At 39.1% G+C, this 23,465-nt stretch overlaps 1 protein-coding gene across 1 annotated transcript in view; it reads left to right on the top strand.

The window, feature by feature from the left end:
- LOC117407574 (myosin heavy chain, fast skeletal muscle) overlaps positions 1 to 22,914 on the top strand; it is a 30,638-nt gene extending 7,724 nt beyond the window's left edge. The window contains exons 20-40 of the mRNA XM_059017651.1: positions 689 to 825; positions 1,261 to 1,516; positions 2,490 to 2,732; positions 2,819 to 2,995; positions 3,841 to 3,986; positions 4,091 to 4,181; positions 4,271 to 4,660; positions 4,744 to 4,870; positions 4,961 to 5,079; positions 5,167 to 5,363; positions 5,451 to 5,634; positions 8,947 to 9,112; positions 10,807 to 10,931; positions 11,941 to 12,249; positions 12,345 to 12,548; positions 12,641 to 12,766; positions 13,084 to 13,254; positions 13,331 to 13,435; positions 18,262 to 18,357; positions 21,478 to 21,609; positions 22,764 to 22,914. Coding sequence (XP_058873634.1) covers positions 689 to 825; positions 1,261 to 1,516; positions 2,490 to 2,732; positions 2,819 to 2,995; positions 3,841 to 3,986; positions 4,091 to 4,181; positions 4,271 to 4,660; positions 4,744 to 4,870; positions 4,961 to 5,079; positions 5,167 to 5,363; positions 5,451 to 5,634; positions 8,947 to 9,112; positions 10,807 to 10,931; positions 11,941 to 12,249; positions 12,345 to 12,548; positions 12,641 to 12,766; positions 13,084 to 13,254; positions 13,331 to 13,435; positions 18,262 to 18,357; positions 21,478 to 21,609; positions 22,764 to 22,781 — 3,519 coding nt within the window. The 3' untranslated portion in view covers positions 22,782 to 22,914. The remainder of the gene's footprint in view (positions 1 to 688; positions 826 to 1,260; positions 1,517 to 2,489; positions 2,733 to 2,818; positions 2,996 to 3,840; positions 3,987 to 4,090; positions 4,182 to 4,270; positions 4,661 to 4,743; positions 4,871 to 4,960; positions 5,080 to 5,166; positions 5,364 to 5,450; positions 5,635 to 8,946; positions 9,113 to 10,806; positions 10,932 to 11,940; positions 12,250 to 12,344; positions 12,549 to 12,640; positions 12,767 to 13,083; positions 13,255 to 13,330; positions 13,436 to 18,261; positions 18,358 to 21,477; positions 21,610 to 22,763) is intronic.
- Positions 22,915 to 23,465: the final 551 nt, after the last annotated feature.

Genomic DNA, 23,465 nt, shown 5'->3' with positions numbered 1-23,465 from the left:
TAGAATTGATTATTGTAATGTACTTTTTCCTGGTATCCCAAAAGGTGTGGTGTCTCGCTTACAGCTCGTTCACAATACCCCATTCGTCTGGGACTGTTACAGTTTAAGTCAAGACTGAAAACATACTTTTATAAAACGGCTTTCTTATCTTAGTGGGTTTTAGTAAAACTTTTACATTTCTGCTTTTTAACATTATTATATATATATATATATATATATATATATATATATATATATATATATATATATATATATTGTAAAGCCATAAATATTTGCAACCAAAATATTTGGCGAATCACTCCCATAAAATCTAATTTGCTCCAGAAATGTTGGAAACCTGTTGCAATATATCAAGTATATATTGTTAATAGAAATTGATTTTGTGTCAAAAATGTTTGTGTAAAAGGCTTCGAATATTTATGGCTTTATAATGTTATTTTAAATCTGCTATTTAATATGTAGCAGTTGTGTGTGTGGCATGCCTGGGGACCTTTATACAAAGGTAATATGTTGTGTAAATGTTAATGCTTTGTGCAATGTACTGTAAAGTGCTTTGTGATACTTTCGGATGAAAAGTGCTACATAAATGCAATCAATAAATGTTGCAAATGCAATCAATAAATCAATCAATCAATGTTGTGCCATGCTAAGACAAAACCATATTTTACTGTGAATCTCTTGAATACAGGTGTTCTTTAAAGCTGGTCTGCTGGGTGTACTTGAGGAGATGCGAGATGAGAAATTGGCCGCACTCATCACTTGTACTCAGGCTCTCTGTCGTGGGTTTCTGATGAGAACAGAATTCCAAAAGATGATGGAAAGGAGGTGAATGAAGAAATACAGAGGAATTGCAAAAACATCTGAACTAATTGATATATTTGAGTTATAAGCAAATTGTAAACATTTAGAAGAGTTCTGAATCCCACACTACTTCAAGAGATAATAAAAAAATAACCCCCCAGATCAATGTAACTATGTAATCTGACTGGAAGCAGAGCTTACCAGGTATTAATATATAGTCATGACTACAGCACCCCTTGTTCTTAATAGAATCAAAAATCAGATTAACTAACGGTTCCTCAAGCTAGTTTCTTTTTTTAATTTGGTAGTGGTCTTGTTCTCAACAGCCCAGCTCAAGAACAAGTTATAAGGTGCATTGTATTATTTATATTACATGTGTATTTAGTCAGCATTTGCCTTTGTAAAAGAGTTACACAAGTAGTCTAGAACTGAAGTTGTTACCTTGTTCTTGTATTATAGGGAGTCCATTTTCACCATCCAGTACAACATTCGTTCATTCATGAATGTGAAACACTGGCCATGGATGAAGCTCTACTTCAAGATCAAGCCACTCCTGAAGAGTGCCGAATCTGAAAAGGAAATGGCCAACATGAAGCAAGAATTCGAAAAGTGCAAAGAAAATCTGGCCAAAGCAGAAGCAAAGCGAAAGGAGCTTGAGGAGAAAATGATTGCTGTGGTGCAGGAAAAGAATGACCTGCTGCTTCAAGTCCAGTCTGTACGAGTCTATTTTGCCCTACAGCGTTTTAGTCCACTTACATTATGTTACTTTCAATGTTTAATTTGGTCTCTAGAGAAATGAATGATGTACTAGATTAAAATGTACCTTCTCTTCGACCAAATAATAAGGAATCTGCTATTTGAAGATTTTGGAGACCCACAAACAAACCTGTAATCATATCAATAAAGTATACAATGGGCCCCACTGTACAGTATTGCTTAAGGTTACTCAATTAAGTGAAGTCAAGTTATATTTAAACTTGCTGTATTACCTATTTTACATTTTTTCTCTTTCTGTTAAAAGCAATTCAAGCTAACAAAATAATTCCATAAATATTAGCAATTTACACTCCCATTAGCAACATAGGCCACAGATGTGCAGTTTTGAAAGAAACACGTTGTAGCACACAGGCATTTTCATTTTAATAAAAAGTAAAATGGTATTTCTCTGTTTCTAAGCCTTATTCTCGGGTTTGCACTTCCTGAGTAATTTCTCCTCAAAAGTGTTTTCTGGGTTTAAGCAAGTTATTGACTGAAAGCATGTCAGTCAATAGGCTCAGCAGCTGATTGGTTATTGACAGGAAATAAGCCAGTGAAGGGGGGAGAAAACATAAATTAGAATACTAAATTGAACTGTTAAGACAGTGAGTCCCGATCTCTTATAAAATATGTTCTCTGTGAATGTAATAAAGTATATTATGTTACAGTTGCCTGCTATTAAATGTGTGGCAATATTTGCATGCCCATGATCCCATTATTAGTGCCATGCAGTGGCAATGTTAAAGCCTTTTAGCAAGATTCATTTTTGGAAGTGGGGAATGGTCCCATTTTAACTATAATAGTTCAGGAGATTTCTGGGGACGAGAGCACCAAACATAACTTCCCTGTTGGGTAATCCTTTCAGGTATTGTTAATAATATGTAAATGTGTCTATACTTTTTGATAACAATACTTTTATAATGTCTTAAAAGGAAAGTGAAAATCTCTCTGATGCTGAAGAAAGATGTGAAGGGCTTATCAAAAGCAAAATCCAGCTTGAGGCTAAAGTTAAAGAGATTACTGAGAGATTGGAAGATGAGGAGGAAATGAATTCTGAGCTGACTGCCAAGAAGAGGAAACTGGAAGATGAGTGCAGTGAGCTCAAGAAAGACATTGATGACCTTGAGCTTACATTGGCCAAAGTTGAGAAGGAGAAGCATGCCACAGAAAATAAGGTGTGGCTCTAACAAATGACAATGCAATTATTTATTAAAAAACTGAACAGCAAATAAATCAGTTTGTTTCTAACCCTTTTATACAGGTTAAAAACCTTACTGAAGAAATGGCTGCTCAGGATGAAAGCATTGCAAAATTAACCAAGGAAAAGAAAGCCCTCCAAGAGGCACACCAACAGACCCTTGATGACCTGCAAGCAGAGGAGGACAAAGTCAACACTCTGAACAAAGCAAAGTCTAAGCTGGAACAACAAGTGGACGATGTGAGTGAAGCCGACGATGCAGACTTTCAATGGGGTTTAACTTAAAATATATTAACTCTTAGCGTCCGCCCAATGTTAAAAATCCCACTGGCGACCTGGCCCTTTAAATCTTTTTACTTAGGCACTGTAAGAGGCAACCCTGCTTGCATGACTCATTTTGTAAGACTTGGCCTTTAAAATGAGGTTCATATTCATGTATTTCCGGGATTGTAGCCTGGCACTGGAACTAGTGTTTTGCAATGTTACTTCTGCGCTCTATGACAGAACAACCTTAATACAGTAAACGATCAAGTATCAAGTTCAGGCAAAATCTTTACAAAAGAAGAGAAATGGCGACATCAAAGGCACAAGGACCTACACACACATATATATATATATATATATATATATATATATATATATATATATATATATATATATATATAATTTGTTTTTCATCTTACAGGTTTTGTGGATCACATGCATGTCGCATCAGCTGTTAGGGTTGGGTTGCCATGCTTCTGGTCCCTTTTGTATATATGGCCATGATTCCTTTATTTCTTATCCAATTTGTTCACATATGTTCCCTACATGTTACAGTTTCATTGTACACTGTCAGACTTGCTGGCCATGCTAAAATACATTTTATAATCAATAAATAATGGGTTTATCTATCCTTTTCTGTGAGACTATTTAACTTTTTTATGGAAGCCTAGTGTGTGCACATTCATTTCATGTATGACATGTACCTGTAACCTTTATAGTTAAAGAGTTATAGGCACTAACAACAGTAAAAAATAAAAATTAAAAAAACAAAAACAGCTTGGACCCTAAATATAATATAATTTGCTATTCCTTTCATTTAGCTTGAAGGTTCATTGGAGCAAGAAAAGAAACTCCGTATGGACCTTGAGAGAGCCAAGAGAAAGCTTGAGGGAGATCTGAAACTAGCCCAGGAATCCATAATGGATCTGGAAAACGACAAGCAGCAATCAGATGAGAAGATAAAGAAGTAAGATTGTATTTTTTTAAATGTATATCCTAAAGAAACTTTGGATATTTAACAAAAGAACAACCATGTAAAAATGCGCCGTATATTTTCTTTGAACTTTACAGGAAGGACTTTGAAACAAGTCAACTGCTGAGCAAAATTGAAGATGAACAAGCTTTGGGTGCTCAACTTCAAAAGAAGATTAAGGAGCTACAGGTATTGTGCGGAAATCCAAATCATTTAATTCACAGATGAGAAATGATTATAAATGTTTCATTCCATCTGCTCAATTTTTCATTTTCTAGGCGCGCATTGAAGAACTTGAAGAAGAAATCGAGGCCGAACGAGCGTCTCGGGCAAAGATTGAAAAGCAGAGAGCTGATCTTTCCAGGGAACTTGAAGAGATCAGTGAAAGGCTTGAGGAAGCCGGCGGTGCAACTTCAGCTCAGATTGAAATGAACAAGAAACGTGAAGCTGAGTTTCAGAAGCTCAGACGAGACCTAGAGGAGTCCACTCTGCAGCATGAAGCTACTGCTGCTGCTCTTCGCAAAAAGCAAGCCGACAGCGTGGCGGAACTGGGAGAACAGATTGACAACCTCCAGCGTGTGAAACAGAAGCTTGAGAAAGAAAAGAGTGAATATAAAATGGAGCTTGATGACCTCTCCAGCAACATGGAATCTGTAGCCAAATCCAAGGTAAACAGCACAACTTTGTGCTCTCAATATACAATAAAGAATTAAGTCCTTGTACACTAATCTTTTTCAACATTTAATTTAAGGCAAACCTGGAAAAGATGTGTCGATCTCTGGAGGACCAATATAGTGAAATTAAGACGAAGAACGATGAGCATATCCGTCAGATCAATGACATCAGTGCTCAAAGAGCCCGTCTCCTGACAGAGAATGGTATGCTTTTACTGCAGTTGCTGCATGATGTTATTGTACATGTTGTAAAAGGAAGGACTGTTTAAATAGCTATGAATATTTTTGCTTCAGGTGAATTCTCTCGCCAACTGGAAGAAAAAGAATCTTTAATTTCTCAGCTCACAAGAGGAAAACAGGCTTTCACTCAGCAAATTGAGGAGCTCAAGAGGCAAATGGAGGAAGAAACAAAAGTAATACATGTCTCCTTCCTTTTTATATACTGTGTTTTTGTCTTGCACTGTTTTTAAATTGCATTTGTAACATTCCCGTCATTCTAGGCCAAGAGTGCCCTGGCTCATAGTGTGCAATCTGCCCGCCATGACTGTGACCTGCTTCGTGAGCAATATGAGGAGGAGCAGGAGGCCAAGGCTGAGCTGCAGCGTGCAATGTCCAAGGCTAACAGTGAGGTGGCTCAGTGGAGATCAAAATATGAAACTGATGCTATCCAGCGCACGGAGGAGCTTGAAGAAGCAAAGTAAATAATCATAGTTAACTTACAACTTTATCTTCATTTAAATTATTTCATTATTTAACCTTTTCTGTACTTGAACACTTTTCCCAGGAAAAAGCTAGCACAGCGCCTTCAAGATGCTGAGGAACACATTGAGGCTGTGAACTCAAAGTGTGCCTCTCTGGAAAAAACAAAACTGAGACTCCAGGGTGAAGTGGAAGATCTCATGGTTGATGTAGAAAGAGCAAATGCACAAGCTGCTGCTCTCGACAAGAAGCAGAGAAACTTCGACAAGGTGCGCAAAAGATGTTTATTACAAAGGCAGCTATATAAGGCTAAGATATTGTCTGCTGTTGACCATCTGTGACTTCAACTATTCCATCAAAGGTCAGCTGTGAACAACTTCCTCATACATCTGGTTTTTACCCTGTTGTGGTAAATTAGTTTTGGCAGTCTTTATACGGCCTGTATGCTGATACTGAACTAGCCTTGGCATCCAAGACAGAAATCTATGAGCGCTGTCTACATGTACTGACTTTTGCCCTGGAGCTAGTATTCTCACCTGCGTCTTCCAATTTGTATTTGTAAATCTCATAAAATTACAAAGACAATCAAATGGTTTAGGGGAGGTTTCTACAAATACGTAATGACAGCTGCAGGATTGATTGTTCTCAGGCATATGTTAGAGTTGATTAATGTGTTTTCAGGCCAAATGACCATTACAAAATGGATCAGAGATTTCCTCTAACCTCATTGGTCAATACAAGAGCTTAAATCTCTGATAAAAGACCTTGAATGTTATCTTTCAAACTGTTTAATCGCTGTTCCAAATCAATCCACCCGTGAATACCGTATTCATGTTGAAAGAACATGGATGCAACATCTACAATGTGACATATGACATTGTTTATTTAGATTTCCAGAAAGCTTTTGACAAAGTCCCGCATACAAGACTTCTCAAACTGAAGCAGTAGGGATTCAAGGAAATGCAAGCACATGGATTAGGGAGATGTTAACATGTAGAAAACAAAAACTACTGATTAGAGGAGAAACCTCAAAATGGAGCGAGGTAACCAGTGGTGTACCACAGGGATCAGTATTAGGTCCTCTGCCTTTTCTAATCTACATTAATGACTTAGATTCTGGTATAGTAAGCAAACTTGTTAAATTTGCAAATGACACAAAATAGGAGGAGTGGCAAAGACTGTTGCAACAGCAAGGTCATTCTAAATGATCTAGACAGCATTTAGAACTGGGCAGACACATGGCAAATGACATTTAATAGAGAAAAGTGTAAAGTACTGCACACAGGCAATAGAAATGTACATTATAAATACCATGTGGGAGATACTGAAATTGAAGAAGAAATCTATGAAAACCTAGGAGTTTATGTTGACTCAGAAATGTCTTCATCTAGACAATGTGGGGAAGCTATTAAAAAAGACCAACAAAATGCTTGGATATTGTGGAAGGGTGTGGGAAAATACAAGGCAGACACCACGTTCAAATATGAAACGCCGGCACAGGCACCCAGATTTATTAAGCTGCGCTCGGTTGGCAGGTGTTTCTGTGACAGTTCGGGGCACTCTACCAACAATGGAGGGAGCAACTAAGTGAAAAGGTGAAAGGAAAAAGGAAAACAAAATACTTTAAGGAAAAACTACAAAATAAAGTGTGCAGGTTTTTAACCGCGGCTCGTTGCTCCCTCTAGCAGCAGGAGTCCTGAAAAACAGGCACTGCTCTATACCCTCTCCTACACACTGTGGGACAGCTCAGTCCCGCTAAGCTCACTATCTAAAATAGGAATAAAGAAAATAACCGGTGTGTGGCTTGCTTGCAGCACCGGGTCTGTAAGCCTCGCGCTGGAGTTGCCACTCTGTCTTCCCGAGTCGCTGCTCCAAAGCTTCCAGTTTCCCTTCCGAGTCTCAGGATTCTGCCGTGAAGTCACGCTCCACTATGCTTCCTGTATGAGCCCGAGAGGATACAAAACAGTGCCGTTTTATTCATTCATTCATTCACCCCGTGTAGTCCCACCCCCCCAGCCAATGACAGAGCGTCAGCCGATTTCTTCACAGCTGACTCCTGTCAACAAGACATTGCCTGACAGCGTGGGAATACATGGGGTGTACGGACCACCTACAGGCTCCCGCATGCACCTGACGGCCAGTCCAGATATAACTATGAAAAAGACCTAGGAGTTTATGTTGACTCAGAAATGTCTTCATCTAGACAATGTGGGGAAGCTATAAAAAGGCCAACAAGATGCTCGGATATATTGTGCAAAGTGCTGAATTTAAATCAAGGGAAGTAATGTTAAAACTTTACAATGCATTAGTAAGACCTCACCTAGAATATTGTGTTCAGTTCTGGTCACCTCGCTACAAAAAGGATATTGCTGCTCTAGAAAAAGTGCAAAGAAGAGCAACCAGAATTATCCCTGGTTTAAAAGGCATGTCGTATGCAGACAGGCTAAAAGAATTGAATCTATTCAGTCTTGAATAAAGAAGACTACGCGGTGATCTGATTCAAGCATTGAAAATTTTAAAAGGTATTGACAATGTCGACTCAAGGGACTTTTTCGACCTGAAAAATGAAACAAGAACCAGGGATCACAAATGGAGATTAGATAAAGGGGCATTCAGAACAGAAAATAGGAGGCACTTTACACAGAGAATCGTGGGAGTCTGGAACCAACTCCCCAGTAATGTTGTTGAAGCTGACACTCTGGGATCCTTCAAGAAACTGTTTGATGAGATTCTGGGATCAATAAGTTACTAGCCAAATGAGCAAGATGGGGTGATTGGCCTCCTCTCGTTTGTAAACTTTCTTATGTTCTTATGTTCTTCGTTCTTGTACATGCTCTCTGAATGTTTTATGTCAATGCAGACTATTCTGCATCCTCTCTGTCCTATCTATTTAAATTATAATAATTAAATTATAATAATTTAGAATAGTGTTTGCTGTCTGCAGCAATACAGTAACAACAATAGCAACTAGTCTCAATTTTGAATGACGAGTTGAAATCAAACAGCTGGATACAGTCTGATTACTTTCGCCTTCGGCTCAAGACATTTAATGACATGAGACGGGCCTTCCCAGATGATAAAGCCCTCTTCTTCGGGTTCTATTGCTGAATTAATGCCCAGTAAAACATGCAATGGGATATTTCTTAAATCAAGAAATGATCCCCTTGTATGTATGTTTGAAAGACTCTCACACCAATCACTTCACTCTGCAGGTGTGATTGAATAGTTTTCCCTTTAGTATGATTTTGTACCTGTTTGTTTCACTGGTGAACATGCAGTTCTAGAACAACCATCCAGCTCTTGTAGGAGAGTAAAACTTAGCGACAACATTTAGGTTGTTAAGAAATATGACATACTGAAAGAAAAAAAACTCAGTGACAAACAAAATGTTGCCTGACTTCAGTACAAATGTCGTCCTATTAGAAAATAGAATGGTAAGGAATGTGCTACTTAGTTATGTTGTTGAGGCAGAATCACTTGGATACTTTAAGCCCCAACTTGACAAAGTTCTGAGATCAATCAGCTATTAGGAATATTAATAGAAAAATATTGATGTGTAATTATGACACATATTCATTCAGGTTCTAGCTGACTGGAAGCAGAAATTTGAAGAAAGCCAGGCAGAGCTGGAGGCTGCACAGAAAGAGGCTCGCTCTCTCAGCACTGAGCTTTTCAAGATGAAGAACTCTTATGAAGAAGCTTTGGACCACCTTGAAACCCTTAAACGGGAGAACAAGAATTTACAGCGTAAGCCCCCTTGCATTGCATGCCGTAGGGTATTTACCTTGACGTTACTAATAAAAATAGCAAGTTCCCTGTCCCAGCAAGAAAAAAAATCAGGTACACAGACTGCTCCCTGGATAGGCAGGGAGCATTATGTGCAAAGCTGTATTTTATCATGGCCATCACAGGTTATACTATTCCAGTGAAATGTTTCAAATGCTGTGTAATAAGTACTTCCCTGTAACACTTCTGCCTCTCTTATGCTAAAGTTATTTAAAACTATGCTAAAGTTATTCTGGTACAGTAAGCAAACTTGTTAAATTTGCAGACGACACAAAAATAGGAGGAGTGGCAAACACCATTGCAGCAGCAAAGGTCATTCAAAATGGTCTAGACAGCATTCAGAACTGGGCAGACACATGGCAAATGACATTTAATAAAGAAAAGTGTAAAGTACTGCACGCAGGCAATAGAAATGTGCATTATAAATATCATATGGGAGGTACTGAAATTGAAGAAGGGATCTATGAAAAAGACCTAGGAGTTTATGTTGACTCAGAAATGTCTTCATCTAGACAATGTGGGGAAGCTATAAAAAAGGCCAACAAAATGCTGAGATATATAACGAAATGTGTTGAATTTAAATAAAGGGAAGTAATGTTAAAACTTTTACAATGCATTAGTAAGACCTCACCTAGAATATTGTGCTCAGTTCTGGTCACCTCGCTACAAAAATGATATTGCTGCTCTAGAAAGAGTGTAAATTAGAGCGACAAGAATTATTTTTGAGTTTAAAAGGCATGTCATATGCAGACAGGTTAAAATAATTGAATCTATTCCATGTTGAACAAAGAAGACTACGCAGTATTTGACTCAAGCATTCAAAATTCTAAAAGGTATTGACAATGGCTTGGTTTACATGCACATGAAAATCGATTACAGTCATGACTGTGTGATGTTGTCACACGAATACATTGTGAAACAGCAAAAGGACGTACTTTTGGCAGCATGACTTTAAGGGCAGGGTCAATCGCTTTCTCGATTGAAACATAAAAGGTTTTATTTTCTTACCACATATAAAGCACTACTTCAAAAAATGAAAAATTACAATAAAATAAACATTTTAAAAGAAACTAGTGTGTAAACAGGTGTGAACAGGTTTATGTACATACAAAACAGTAAAAATAAAAGTAGTTTTATTACCACCCCAGGCGTGGTATGTATCACAGCCGGTCGTGGTTTATACATTACATTATTATATATATAATACATGGACCAAGGCTATATTTGCATCCTGAGCCATTAAAAAAAGGCATAATATCACAGTAGTGATGTCAAAAAGTGATAATTCCTCTAGAGGAAAATATATTTGAACTTTGACCCATTCGACTCCTCGAGACCATCACTTGAAAACAATCCCATCTCGGGTTTCTGTGACAGTTTATAAATTACTCGACCTTCGAAACCCGAGATGGAATTATTTTCCTGTAGCTCACGGAAGAGGCCCATCTGTTATTTTTTATAATACAGACAGTACATACATATAACACTATTAAATGCTTGATAAGCTATATCCATATAACTATAAATACTTGTAACTGAATTTGGTTTAAAGTGTGACATTCCACATTCCACAATCTGATATTATATATGAAAACCACCCAGTTAAATCTTGGATTCTCATATTAACAGCATTATTTATCATCTCCATCTTGTAGAGGAGATCTCTGATCTGACTGAACAGATTGGTGAGGGTGGGAAAGTTATTCATGAGCTGGAGAAGTCAAAGAAGCAGATTGAAACTGAAAAGTCAGAAATCCAAACCGCCTTGGAGGAAGCAGAGGTAATTCTTTAAAAACACACACCTTCTCATCTCCATTGTTTTTAGTATGGGTGTGCAAACACTCGTATTTTCTGAGAGATTACCTTTAAGAAATGTGCAATTGTTAGGTATTAATTAAATTGAATATAATCTGTAACTTACTCAACACCGGCTGCCCTTTACATGTGTCAATCAGTAACCGTCAGTGTGATTTAATATATATCGTGCTCAAACCTATTCATATTGTATAAGTTATTATTTGTCTTACCTTTGTTTTATCTTTTTGATATGAAATCATTTTGATTTCAGCTTTTCCTCAGGAATGTGTCATACCTGCATTGCATTGTGGGGTTGTAGTCCTAGGCAAGATGTAATCTCTGATTAAACTCGATGAAGAAATACATATCCCTGTTTTCACAGCTCTAGCTCTTCAGTAGGGCTACAGAAAGGTCATGTTTACGTGACGAATTAGTTATTTGCTAGTCTTGCAACATATATTCAAGTCTGTTTACTGCCTTGTGAAAACACAACCGGAATACATTTACAACGACAATAAGAAATATTTTACAGAGCTGTATAAAATAAAGCACAGTTTGAAACTTAAAAATAAATCATCATCAGGAACAGATAACTTGTTAAGTGTTTATTGTCATTTTCAATCATATGCTCACTGTTATCACATCTATTATCATGTGCTACTGTTGAGAAAATATTTTTCAAGTGATCAGCACTGTTGCAAAACATAAAAATATATCCATGCAATCGCATTAGCATAGGAGCAGGTTCATGTAATTACAGTTCTTTTTAATTAAATATTGTTTACTTGGTGTAATTGCTGATGACTTCATCGTGCTGTCATGTTTTCAGGTACGATATTACAAAACTATCTTTTTTTCGTAACTTTAGAAATTAAAATGCTTTGGTTATAACAAAAGCTAGGCTAGTTGAATCAATGTATTTCCTTCAATTGGAGGAATGTAAACACACAGACATGTTTTAACAGCTTTTACATTGTATGTTTTTTTAAAAGGCCACGTTGGAGCATGAGGAGTCAAAGATTCTTCGCGTCCAGCTTGAGCTGAACCAGGTGAAGTCTGAGGTTGACAGAAAGATTGCAGAGAAAGATGAGGAGCTTGAACAGCTGAAGAGAAACAGTCAGAGAGTGATAGACTCTATGCAGAGCACTCTCGACTCTGAAATTAGGAGCCGCAACGATGCCCTGAGAGTGAAGAAGAAGATGGAGGGAGATCTGAATGAAATGGAAATTCAGCTCAGTCATGCCAATCGCCAAGCAGCTGAAGCTCAGAAACAACTCAGAAACGTCCAAGGTCAACTCAAGGTGCGGACTGTTTCTGTCATTGCAGCTATTAAAGAACACTTCCATTGTCTTAAAAATGTTCCTAATGATTTTACTGATTTCTGTGTTTTGTCCAGGATGCCCAACTGCACCTTGACGATGCTCTCCGAGGACAGGAAGACATGAAGGAACAGCTCGCCATGGTGGAACGCAGGAACACCCTGATGCAGGCTGAAATTGAAGAGATGAGGGCTGTCCTGGAACAGACAGAGAGAGGCCGCAAAGTGGCTGAACAGGAGCTCCTTGATGCCAGTGAGCGTGTGCAGCTGCTGCACTCCCAGGTTGGAAGATTTTGTTTACCACCTAATTTATAATTTCTTGTTCTTTTTTATATTTATCAGTTGTTATCAACTTACAACCTTTACCTTGACAGAATACCAGTCTTATCAACACCAAGAAGAAGCTTGAGTCTGACATTACCCAGCTGCAAGGTGAGGTGGAGGATGCCATCCAGGAAGCAAGAAATGCAGAAGAAAAAGCCAAGAAATCTATTACTGATGTGAGTCACAGTGTCTGTCCGTATGTCTGTCTGCCTGCTTGACTTCTGGCTTAGCCAGAATATAATCTTTTTTCACTTACTTCTTAGTCTAGCTCACCAATTGTGACAAAGCTATTGGACACACCAGTTAAGGTATTCATTTCTGGTTCTGGCTGCGGCCACTTTTACTAATCAATATAGTGTTGAGGGGTCAGAGCTCCTCCATCAAGCTATTGGGGTTAGCTCCAGTGGCTGAATCCCTTACAATCCCCCCACTCCTACTGTTGCTACAGTTCTAAATCACTTCACTCCATTCATATATTTTATTCAAATATCAGGCTGCCATGATGGCAGAGGAGCTCAAGAAGGAACAGGACACCAGCTCTCACCTGGAGAGAATGAAGAAGAACATGGAGCAGACAGTGAAGGACCTGACCCACCGTCTGGATGAGGCTGAGCAGCTGGCCATGAAGGGTGGAAAGAAACAGCTCCAGAAACTGGAGAGCAGGGTGAGCTGAACATACAGACTAATAATTCCCTTGTACAAGAAACTGAACTGGATTTAATAGTTGCAATAATTTCCAGGTGCGCGAGCTGGAAAATGAGCTTGAAGCTGAACAAAGACGTAGTGCTGAGTCAGTTAAAGGAGTCCGGAAATATGAAAGAAGGGCCAAGGAGCTCACCTACCAGGTAATACACCAGCTTCTGAAAGTCTTAATGAAGTTTCAGCATTACATGATCATGTTTAGACATTCATAATGCATTCTTCTTCTTCTTCTTCTTCTTCTTCTTCTTCTTCTTCTTCTTCTTCTTCTTCTTCTTCTACATGGTGAACGATAACTTTCCTATAAACTTCAGTGTTTTACAGTCTTATACACGGTGGTGGCACGAGACCTGTGTATAATAACATTACCCGTGTATAAGGGTGATGATAAAACTGCAACCCTCAGTTTTTAAGAAACAAACTCTACCAAAAGTATATGAACAGAAAAAACACTGCCAACAATGGCCTGCAGAATTAGAGTTGTATCTACAGAAGTAATTTGTAGAATAGAGAATAATGCAAGTAATTTTACGAACCATATTTATTTATTACCATAGCCACATGCCCTCTGTGGGATGTTAGGTGGTTTAGACTGATGGCCCTCTGAAAACAGAGGCTTTGAGTGACGAGGAAACCATCCAACTCCACCCTCCAAAAAAGTCAAATTAATGTTCTACTTTGATTCTCAGTAAGAATACATGTAGTTTTCACAGGTTTCTGGTGACATTGGCTTAGTGTGACATGTGTGTTTACTCTTACTCGAGACATGGACTTGGTACCTTTTTGCGTTTCCATGTGAAGCCTTTCATTTTTCTGGGAATGCCCACTCCAATGACTTCAGTCCTAATAAGAGCAAATACAAAACACATTACGATTTGATATCGGGGCAGTTCAAGAGCAGATAACAGTGCTGATAGTTACATCAGGGTTAGATATGAGTGCAAGTGAAATAAAGATACTACAGATTGGGTTCAGTGCAGGATTAAATACAGTAAAATAGGGAGCAGATAAGTGCAAGTTAAAGTGCATTAAAGGCAGAGTGCCATATTGTCCAGAAGAGAAGAGTTGAGGTTTACAGGTGTTGTCTGAAGAGGTGTGTCCTGAGGAGGCGTTGGAAGGTGGTCAGGGACTGGGCAGTCCTGACATCCGTAGGAAGGTTGTTCCACTACTACGGGGCGAGGGTGGAGAAGGAGCGGGCTCTGGAGGAAGAGGAGCGTAGAGGAGGTAGAGCCAGTCTTCTACTGCAGGCAGAGCGGAGAGGTCGGGTGGGGGGTTGAGGGAGAGATGAGGATCTGGAGGTAGCTTGGTGCAGTCTGGTAAAGGCATCGGTAGGCGAGTACAAGAGCCTTGAACTGGATGTGAGCGGTGATTGGGAGTCAGTGGAGTGAGCGGTGCAGTGGAGTAGCATGGAGTAGCCAGTGGAGGCAGAGAGAACACCAGACGAGCAGCAGAGTTCTGGATGAGCTGGAGCAGACGGGTGGCGGACGCAGGGAGGCTGGTCAGGAGAGAGTTGCAGTAGTCTAGGCAGGAGAGTACCAGGGCTTGGACGAGGAGTTGTGTGGAGTAGTTGGTGAGGAAGGGTCGGATTCTTTGTATGTTGCTCAGGAAGAATCGTCAGGTGCGTGCTAGAGTGGAGATGTGCTGGGAGTAGGAGAGGCAGAGGTCCAGGGTTACTCCAAGGTTCTTGGCTGAGGAGGAGGGAGAGAGCGTGGTAGATTCCAGAGGAATGGAGACAGAAAGATCAGAGGAGGGGGAAGATGAGGATGGGAAGAAAAGGAGGTCAGAATTAGAAAGGTTGAGTTAGAGGTGATGCAGGTGCATCCAGGAGGAGGTAGCAGACAGACTGGTAGATATATGGGAGGGGATTGTGGGGTCAGAGGAGGGAAAGAGAGGAAGATCTGAGCATCATCAGCATAGAAATGGTATGAGAAACTACAGAGAGAGAACAGGAGAGGACCCAAGACCGATCCTTGGGGGACTCCTGTTGAGAGAGGGTGACATGCGGTCGGAGAGGTAGGAAGAGAACCAGGCCAGAGCAGTGCCAGAGATTCCCAGGTCAGTGAGAGAGGATAGCAGAACAAGAGTGATCAACAGTGTCAAAGGCAGCAGAGAGATCGAGGAGAATTAGGATAGAGAGACAGCACAAGCAGAGTTTAGTGAGTTAGTGACAGACAGGAGAGCAGTTTCAGTTGAGTGAGCAGAGCGGAAACCAGATTGAAGGGGGTTGAGCAGAGTGTGGTTAGACAGGAAAGCAGAGAGTTGGTGGTATACTGCCCGCTCGAGGGTTTTAGAGAGGAAGGGTAAGAGGGAGACACGATAGTAGTTCTGGAGGGAGGTGGGGTCGAGGGGGGTTGAGGAGGGGGGTGATAGAGGCTTGTTTGAAGGCAGATGAAAAGAGGCCAGAGAGGAGAGAGAAGTTGAGAAGGGAGATGAAGGGGAGTAGAGCAGGAGATTGAAAGATGTGAGTGGGGAGGGGGTCCAGGGCACACGTGATGGGTAAGTGGCACTGGAGGAGGGAGGAGAGGTCAGAGTCTGAGAGGGGAGAAAAGGAGGAGAAGGAGGGTAACTTAGTAGGGGAGACAGAGGGTTTTGGGGTTGGAGCGGGAGGGGGTGGGGGGAGGGAGAGGTGTTAAAGAGTATGCGGATATCAGAGATTTTAGAGGAGAAGAAAGAAAGGCAAAGTCATCAGAGGAGATAGATTCGGGAGGAGGAGGGCGGGAGGGTTGAGGAAGGAGGAGAAGGTAGAAAATAGTTTCTGGATAACAGGTTAGAAATAGGAGCGTTAAGCAGAGGAGAGAGTCGAGGAGAAGGAGGAGAAGAGGAAGCGGTAGAGGTCTAGGGCAGCAGGGAGTTTGGTTGTCTTCCATTTCTTTTCAGCAGAGTGCAGTTGGTTCTTGCTGAGCAGAGCACAGAGGGAGGAGAGCCAGGGTTGGGGAGGGGAGGGGCGGGCCGGTGAGGGGACAGAGGGAGTCAAGGGAGGAAGTGAAGGAGGAGAAGAGGCTGGAGGTAGCAGAGTTTACAGAGAGTTGGGAGAAGAAGTTGATAGGAGGGAGAGAGAGCGGTAGATGCAAGGACAGAGGGGGAGAGAGAGCGGAGGTTATGGTGAGAGGTGACAGCGGGGGTAGGTGGAGTAGGGAGAGACAGAAAAAAAGAGATGAAATAGAGATCAGAGAGGTCCAGAGGGGTGACAGAGATGGTGGAGGGGCAGCAGACCCTGGAGAAGGTGAGGTCCAGTTGACTGCCAGGTTTGTGGGTAGGAGGGGATGGAGAGAGAGAGAAGTTGAAGTAGTGAAGGAGAGGAAGGAATCCGGCAGAGTGGGTGAGGTTGGAGAGATGGATATTGAAGTCACCTAACAGGACAGTTGGGGTAGACAGGAGGAGAGGAGATAGTCGAGTTAATCGAGAAAGTGACTGAGAGTTCCAGGGGGTGTGTACAGTACAATTAACAGGAGTTGACAGGGAGAGGTTAGTTGGACAGCATGAAATTCAAAAGTGTTAACATAGGGCGAGGAGAGGTCAGAAAGGACCCAAAAGAGTTAGGAGTGAGAGAGGAGAAGACCAGTCCCACCTCCCCATCCAGTGAGACACAGAGTATGGGACAGGACATAGAGAGAGGACAGGGCAGCAGGAGTTACAGTGTTATCAGGAGAGAGTCAGGTTTCAGTGAGAGCAAGGAAATAGAGAGAGAGGTGGGAGGCAAAGGCAGAGATGAAATCAGCTTTGTTAACAGAGGAGTGACAGTTCCAGAGGGTACCAGAGAGAGAGTGTGGGAGGGGAGAGAGAGGGAGGGGAGGAGAGGCAGAGGGATGAGGTTAGGGGTTAAGGGAGCAGCGGTGGAGAGAGGACAGGAGTGAGAGGACAGAAGAGCAGGGATGTGAGAGACAGTCATAGCAGGACAGGTGAGACAGGTACACTAGTGTGATAGGTACAGTAGTAGTGGGGGCAGGAGCGGTGGGGGGGAGGGTACAGACCTGTCTAGTAGTTGGTGTCTTCCACAGCGCTGCTAGGTTTGGAATTTCTCCAACAGCCTCTCCCCCCAGTCTCTCCTCGCTGGACTCCCACAGCTAGACTCCCACAGCTAGACTCCCGGCTCTTTGGTAGAGAGGCTGTTCAGTTGGCTGATGCTTCGTGCTGGCGCACAAATAGGCTAGCTGTCTATTATACTAACTAGATGGATAGAAGTTGTATAAACCAATCAAATTGCAAATCAACCTCTATTCAATTTAACCACACTCACCTGGTACTAATCACAAACAGTAAATCACTTAATTAAAACAACACCACCTTTATAATGTTAATTAAATACAGTTAATGTTAATTACTTGAAGCAGGATCACTTACCTATCTGCCTCTGACTCTGGGCCATATCCGAGTGGTGGTTGAACAGGCGTTTGGGCTATTGAAAGGGAGGTGGCGGATACTACTGAAGTGTACTGAAGTGAACCACGAGTTTACTGATGGAGGATGGACACAGGTTTTGCTCAGACATAATTCGTTTTAAACAGAAACTTGGTAATACAATCTGTGTGATACTTTACAAACACATTTAGATCCATGCATAATTAGGGTTATGCAAAGTTTTAGGGAAAACTGAGTAAAAAGTGAGGTTATTTGCAACATCAATCTGATAAGGAAAATACTGCAAACAAAACATTAGCTTTCCTGCTGCCGTCTTTGGACCATGGTAACTTGCGTATTCCCATGTGGCTTTAGGTAAGGTACTTGAGTGAGCTAATTAACATTTTCACTAGAAGCTCGTGTTTCCATGTGTAAGTGGGTGTTGATTTCACCGTTAAAATACTGCAGTCGTTTTTTGCGGGCACTTTCACTAGTTTTTCTTCCCAACATGCACACGCGTGGTCACGTCACGTTATAATGCACAGATGGGGGCACATTATTCCTTATAATAATAATAATAATAATAATAATAATAATAATAATAATAATAATAATATGTTTTTATTGCCTGCAGGCTGAAGAAGACAAGAAGAATGTGGCCAGACTCCAGGATCTGGTTGATAAGCTGCAACTGAAAGTGAAGGCTTACAAGAGGCAGGCTGAGGAAGCTGTAAGTCACTCTTTTGTGGTTTTGATATATCCCCCTTTTTTTTAGGACATTGTTGTTTTCTTGAATTACTACCCTTAATTCTTTGTGGACGGATCCTTATAATTCTAATCGAATTAGATCGATGAAGTAATTGCATATAACAAGAGTGCTATTTTTTTTTCTTTAAATTAGCATAACAGACTTCAGCAGACTATTTCGTAATCCTTTTTTAAGCAGAGTGTTATTATTTTTTTGTTTTATGCCGAGAGATTTGGCAATCAAATCTACAAAGCTTACCTGAAATCATAGTAAATTGTCTAAACCACATTTCACTAAGCCCCAACCCAATAAAGATATGTTTTTTAAATGTGGTGCAGCATTTCTGTAGCTGTGGTTTGGATTACTGTATACCACTGCTTCAAAGTGCACAGATTACTGGAAAGCATACTAAATCTCTATATCACCAACAAGGTTTACTAAGGCAAAGGAAAAGAAAATGACAGATGAAGTTGATGGGGTGACAGAGGGAGAAGAAGATCTCTCACACGTCAAACTTCTTCACACTGACACTGATTCTAGTAAAGAATCTAGTAGCTGAGCCTGCACACCTGTCAAACAATTTTGTGTAAAATCAAAACCATGCATGGTATTTATAAAATTATTTCAGATCATAGTTTCTAAGGGCTGTGGCTAGCAATGGTCATTTTACAGTTTTTAGGTAAGAGCTCACTAAATTGAACTTATGAGAATTAGAGAAATTTATTCTGTGAAACTTTTATTTACATTCAGTCTAGGTAATTATAAGATATTGAGTCATAACATTATTTTCTTAATAATCCCCAGACCTTTAACATTTTAGAAAGGTATAATATTGTACTTTAGTGGATATTTGCACTAATACAAACCCTACAGTCAAGTCATGGCAGGCGGACCTGAAAAGGGTAGAAATTTTCAGTCTGCAAAGGGTTAAAACTGATTAGCTAAATCAAGTTTGCAGTTCATGAAATCCCTTTCAACTGTTTTTAAAGAGGGTTTATAGGGTACATAAGGACCTTTTTATTTTATTGTGTTACATGTTCCCAACTGTTTACTTTTTTTAACTTTTAAATTGCATTCCCTGCCTCAAGATGGCTTCACATGTAACCACATGGACCTCTCAGAACTACATTTCCCATCATCCTCCTGCTCACATATGTAACTGATTTACCAGTGAGCAGCTGGCTCTTTGAGCTAATATATATATATATATATATATATATATATATATATATATATATATATATATATATATATGAGAGTGAGAGAGAGAGAGAGAGAGAGAGAGAGAGGGAGAGAGAGAGGGAGAGAGATAGATAGATAGATATATATATAGATAGATAGATAGATAGATAGATAGATAGATAGATAGATAGATAGATAGATAGATAGATAGATATTGACACTACTGTGTCTTCATCAGGTTCACATTAATTGTGAATTGAAAGCTGACTTTACATTTATACCAGCTATGTTAACAATTAGTTAAATATCTTATGTATGTAATACCAACAGATTCTTTATCCTAAACTTCAAAAGATAACTTGTCATTTGTATAGTCCATTAAATCATGTGTAGCCTGCAACCATCAATATGAAAACGGAATGATGCCGTTAGCAACAGATTACCAAATACATGAACAATTCACATTATCAGTAACCGTACACACCAGAATATTCATTTTTGCAATAATCAACTTCAATTAAGTAACAATTATGCCTTAAACACTCCTATACATAAACATATCAGCAATGTTTACTTAATCTTTAATCCAACTCAATTCTTAATTAATAATGACAGAGTATATCTATCAGAGATAAGAACTGAGAGCCAGGGTTTCATTTAACCCATGTGGTTCCATTGTTTTTAAAGTAAAAATCCCAAAAGACTCTCTTCTCAAAAGCTGTTTGGTTATATTACCTCCTCTTTCAGTGATTGTTACTTTTTCAATCACTATATATTTTAAGCTTGATGCAGAGCCATGATTCATTTTTTTATGTTATGTTCACCAATGTGTATTTTCAGATTCCTTTTTGTTTGTCCTACATAGATTAATCCGCACGACATTTAAGCATATAAATCACACGAGTGGTATTGCAATTAATGAATTATTTAATCATGTAGCCTATATTTTACCTGTATGTGGATGTTTAAAATGTTTGGTGTTATATGTATTTGAACAGTGTGTACATTTACTACATCGGAAATTACCATGTAAAGAGTTTGTTAACCAGTTTTCATATACATGGACAAAACTACAAAATCTTTAATATTTCTACCCCGTCTATAACAAAATCTCGGAGGGGAACCTGTTAATGATTTGAGTCGAGGGTCACATTTCAATACTTCCCAATATAACTGTATTCAGTGACAAAGGGCTTTCTTCTGTTGGTTCATTATTGAGCTTAATAGTTTTTATAAGTTCATTACGTTCTACTTTTTCTGATTTGTCATTTGCCATTTGAATTGTATTTATTTTATAGCCTCTAGACAGAAAACTATTCTGCATGTCTTTGACTTGAATCTTTTAATCTGATGTATCACTACATATTCTTTTCATGCGTATACATTGGCCATATGGAATGTTTTTAATCATGTGTTTTGGGTGATCACGTTCTGCATGTAGAATGGTATTTCTGTCCATAGGCTTTCGAAAGATTGATCTAGAAATGTTACCAACTGTATTGTTTGGAATTAACAGATCAAGGAAATATATTTTAGTTTGACTGTACTCCATTGTGAACTTTAAAGTTGGATAACTACTATTTATATAATCTTTAAACTTGAATAAATTAATTTCTGAGCCAGTCCATATTAAAAATAAAAAATGAACTTTTGCATTGCCGTAGAGACATTATATATAATCTTAACAAAAGAGTCCTTAAAACAGTTGCAAAACATTCTTTAAAGTTTTGTTTAGAACTTGTATTTATTTGTATGTCAAAACATATTCAACTTTTAAAATAGCAACTTTATCTATTAGTACATTTAAATTTAAGAAACTGAATTTAAATTTGATGCACTTCTGAGAATGTGTTATAAACAGAAAACATGATCATGACACAAGTAAACCAAATGTTCCTGTTCACTGTATTTGCCTTTCAGGAGGAACAAGCCAACACCCACCTGTCTAGGTTCAGGAAGGTGCAGCACGAGCTTGAGGAGAGTGAGGAGCGCGCTGATATCGCTGAATCCCAGGTCAACAAGCTGAGGACTAAAAGCCGTGATCTGGGAAAGGTAAGTTAAAAGATTAAATCACAGTGGTAGGGATGTCACATGTCATTTATCATGTGAGATATCTAAACAATTATTTTAGGCTTGCTACTTTTTTCGATATTAATTGGTAAAGCTTGTTAAATGTAAAATTCCCAAAAAATATTTGACTGAAATAAATTTATGTATGATAAACATTGGTAAAACCACTCGCTTTTTTTTTAATTTTCTTACCAAAAATAATACAGCTCACTATTCAGAACTATATTTGAGTGTGGTGTTACACACTACACAAAGTAACCTTTAACCTAACAGAGGTGTGCCTCAAGGTGCACACTACACACAGGGTCAATGCCTTACGGTATAGTCGTGACTGTCTGATAGTAACACAAAAGGATTTGATGTCTTTAACAAACAAGTTATAGTGCTTAAACAGTAAACTCTGGAACAGTAACACAATTCTGATAGATAGCAATGCCGCAAGTAGGTAGTACTGTAAATGAAATGTATAAAACAAGAATTCCTGAGTTTCATTTATGTTTTATACTTTCCCAAAATATAATGAACAATATATATATATATATATATATATATATATATATATATATATATATATATATATATATATATATCTTGAGAAAGCAGAGTGGATGGCTCTAGCAGAGAAACAGTGTCGTCATAGTCAATTATCACGCAAACAATGACTGTTCCATTTTATAGTCTTTGAACTAACATATAGGATATGAGGCATTGTGAAAATGTTGTGTACAGTTTGCAAAGTCCATCAAACCTATGTGTTAATGAGGCCACCCCTAAATCTGCAGCAAACATCCAGTGTGCAGAGCCCCCTAAAGGCTACAAAACAGGTCTGCTAAATAACATACTGGACACTACACTGTCTACTCAAAGCTGACTGGCCTTGGGAGCATGAGCACGGAGCTTGCAGGCACTCTAAGACAGCACATGATATGTTGGCTATGTTGACATCCAACATGTAAGCTCATATTTTTCATTACATTGATTAACTGTATATAAATAGGAATATCTGTGTCAATCAGTGTGTCATGTGTTATGTTCTAGTATGTTTTAAAGTGTTTAATTACTAGTTCAACAATAGATCTGTGTTTTTCCTCGGAATTTAATGTTATTAATTAATTTATTTATTTCTTTTTCAAAAGGCTAAAGAAGCAGAGTAGAAGAGGTCCAGAAGAGTCAAGCTGAAATGTAGAGAGATTCATAAAATATGAATTTCACAGTGAACTAGTTCCTGTAATAGCGCTGGTAGTTTTGAGAATAAAAATGGCATGTAAGCATCTACTCAAGGCTTTGTGGTTTGTGTTTTTTTCTGCTAGTCTTTATTCTGCACATAAAAAATACTTTACTTAGTTTTTGATGGCCTGCTTAATATGGAACTTCGGAAGAAAATATTTTTTTTTATTAAAAATAGTAGCTTTGACTACATAGACCATGGTAGCCATGCAGACACCTGTGCCACTTACTAAGGGAATAGGGAATAGGGATAATAGGGAATCTAAGAAAACAGCAACTCTCTCAACTATGATCTTAGCTGGCCATTTCAAAACAGCTCAGAAATTAGAAAATCTGATTTAAACTCAATATTTAGCAGTTACAGAGACCTACTCGGAACCATTGCAGACATCATAAAAAGAGAGGGGACTTTGACAAAGTAGCTGATTCAGGAAATCACACCAACACAGAATGAGATCAAAAAGATGTTTGCTTACATTTAGCTCTGAAGATTGCAACAATAGGCCATGTTACATGAGTGTTTGACTTTTCTCGAGACATTTGTGTCTTGTGAAATAAACGTGGACTTGGTGCCTTTTTTGTGTTTACATGTGAAGACTCTCATTTCCCTT

Source organism: Acipenser ruthenus, chromosome 57 (assembly GCF_902713425.1).
Source record: "Acipenser ruthenus chromosome 57, fAciRut3.2 maternal haplotype, whole genome shotgun sequence".
Lineage (NCBI taxonomy): Eukaryota > Metazoa > Chordata > Actinopteri > Acipenseriformes > Acipenseridae > Acipenser > Acipenser ruthenus.
Note: the sequence above shows the minus strand (reverse complement) of the source record. Positions and strands in the feature narration are given on the sequence as shown.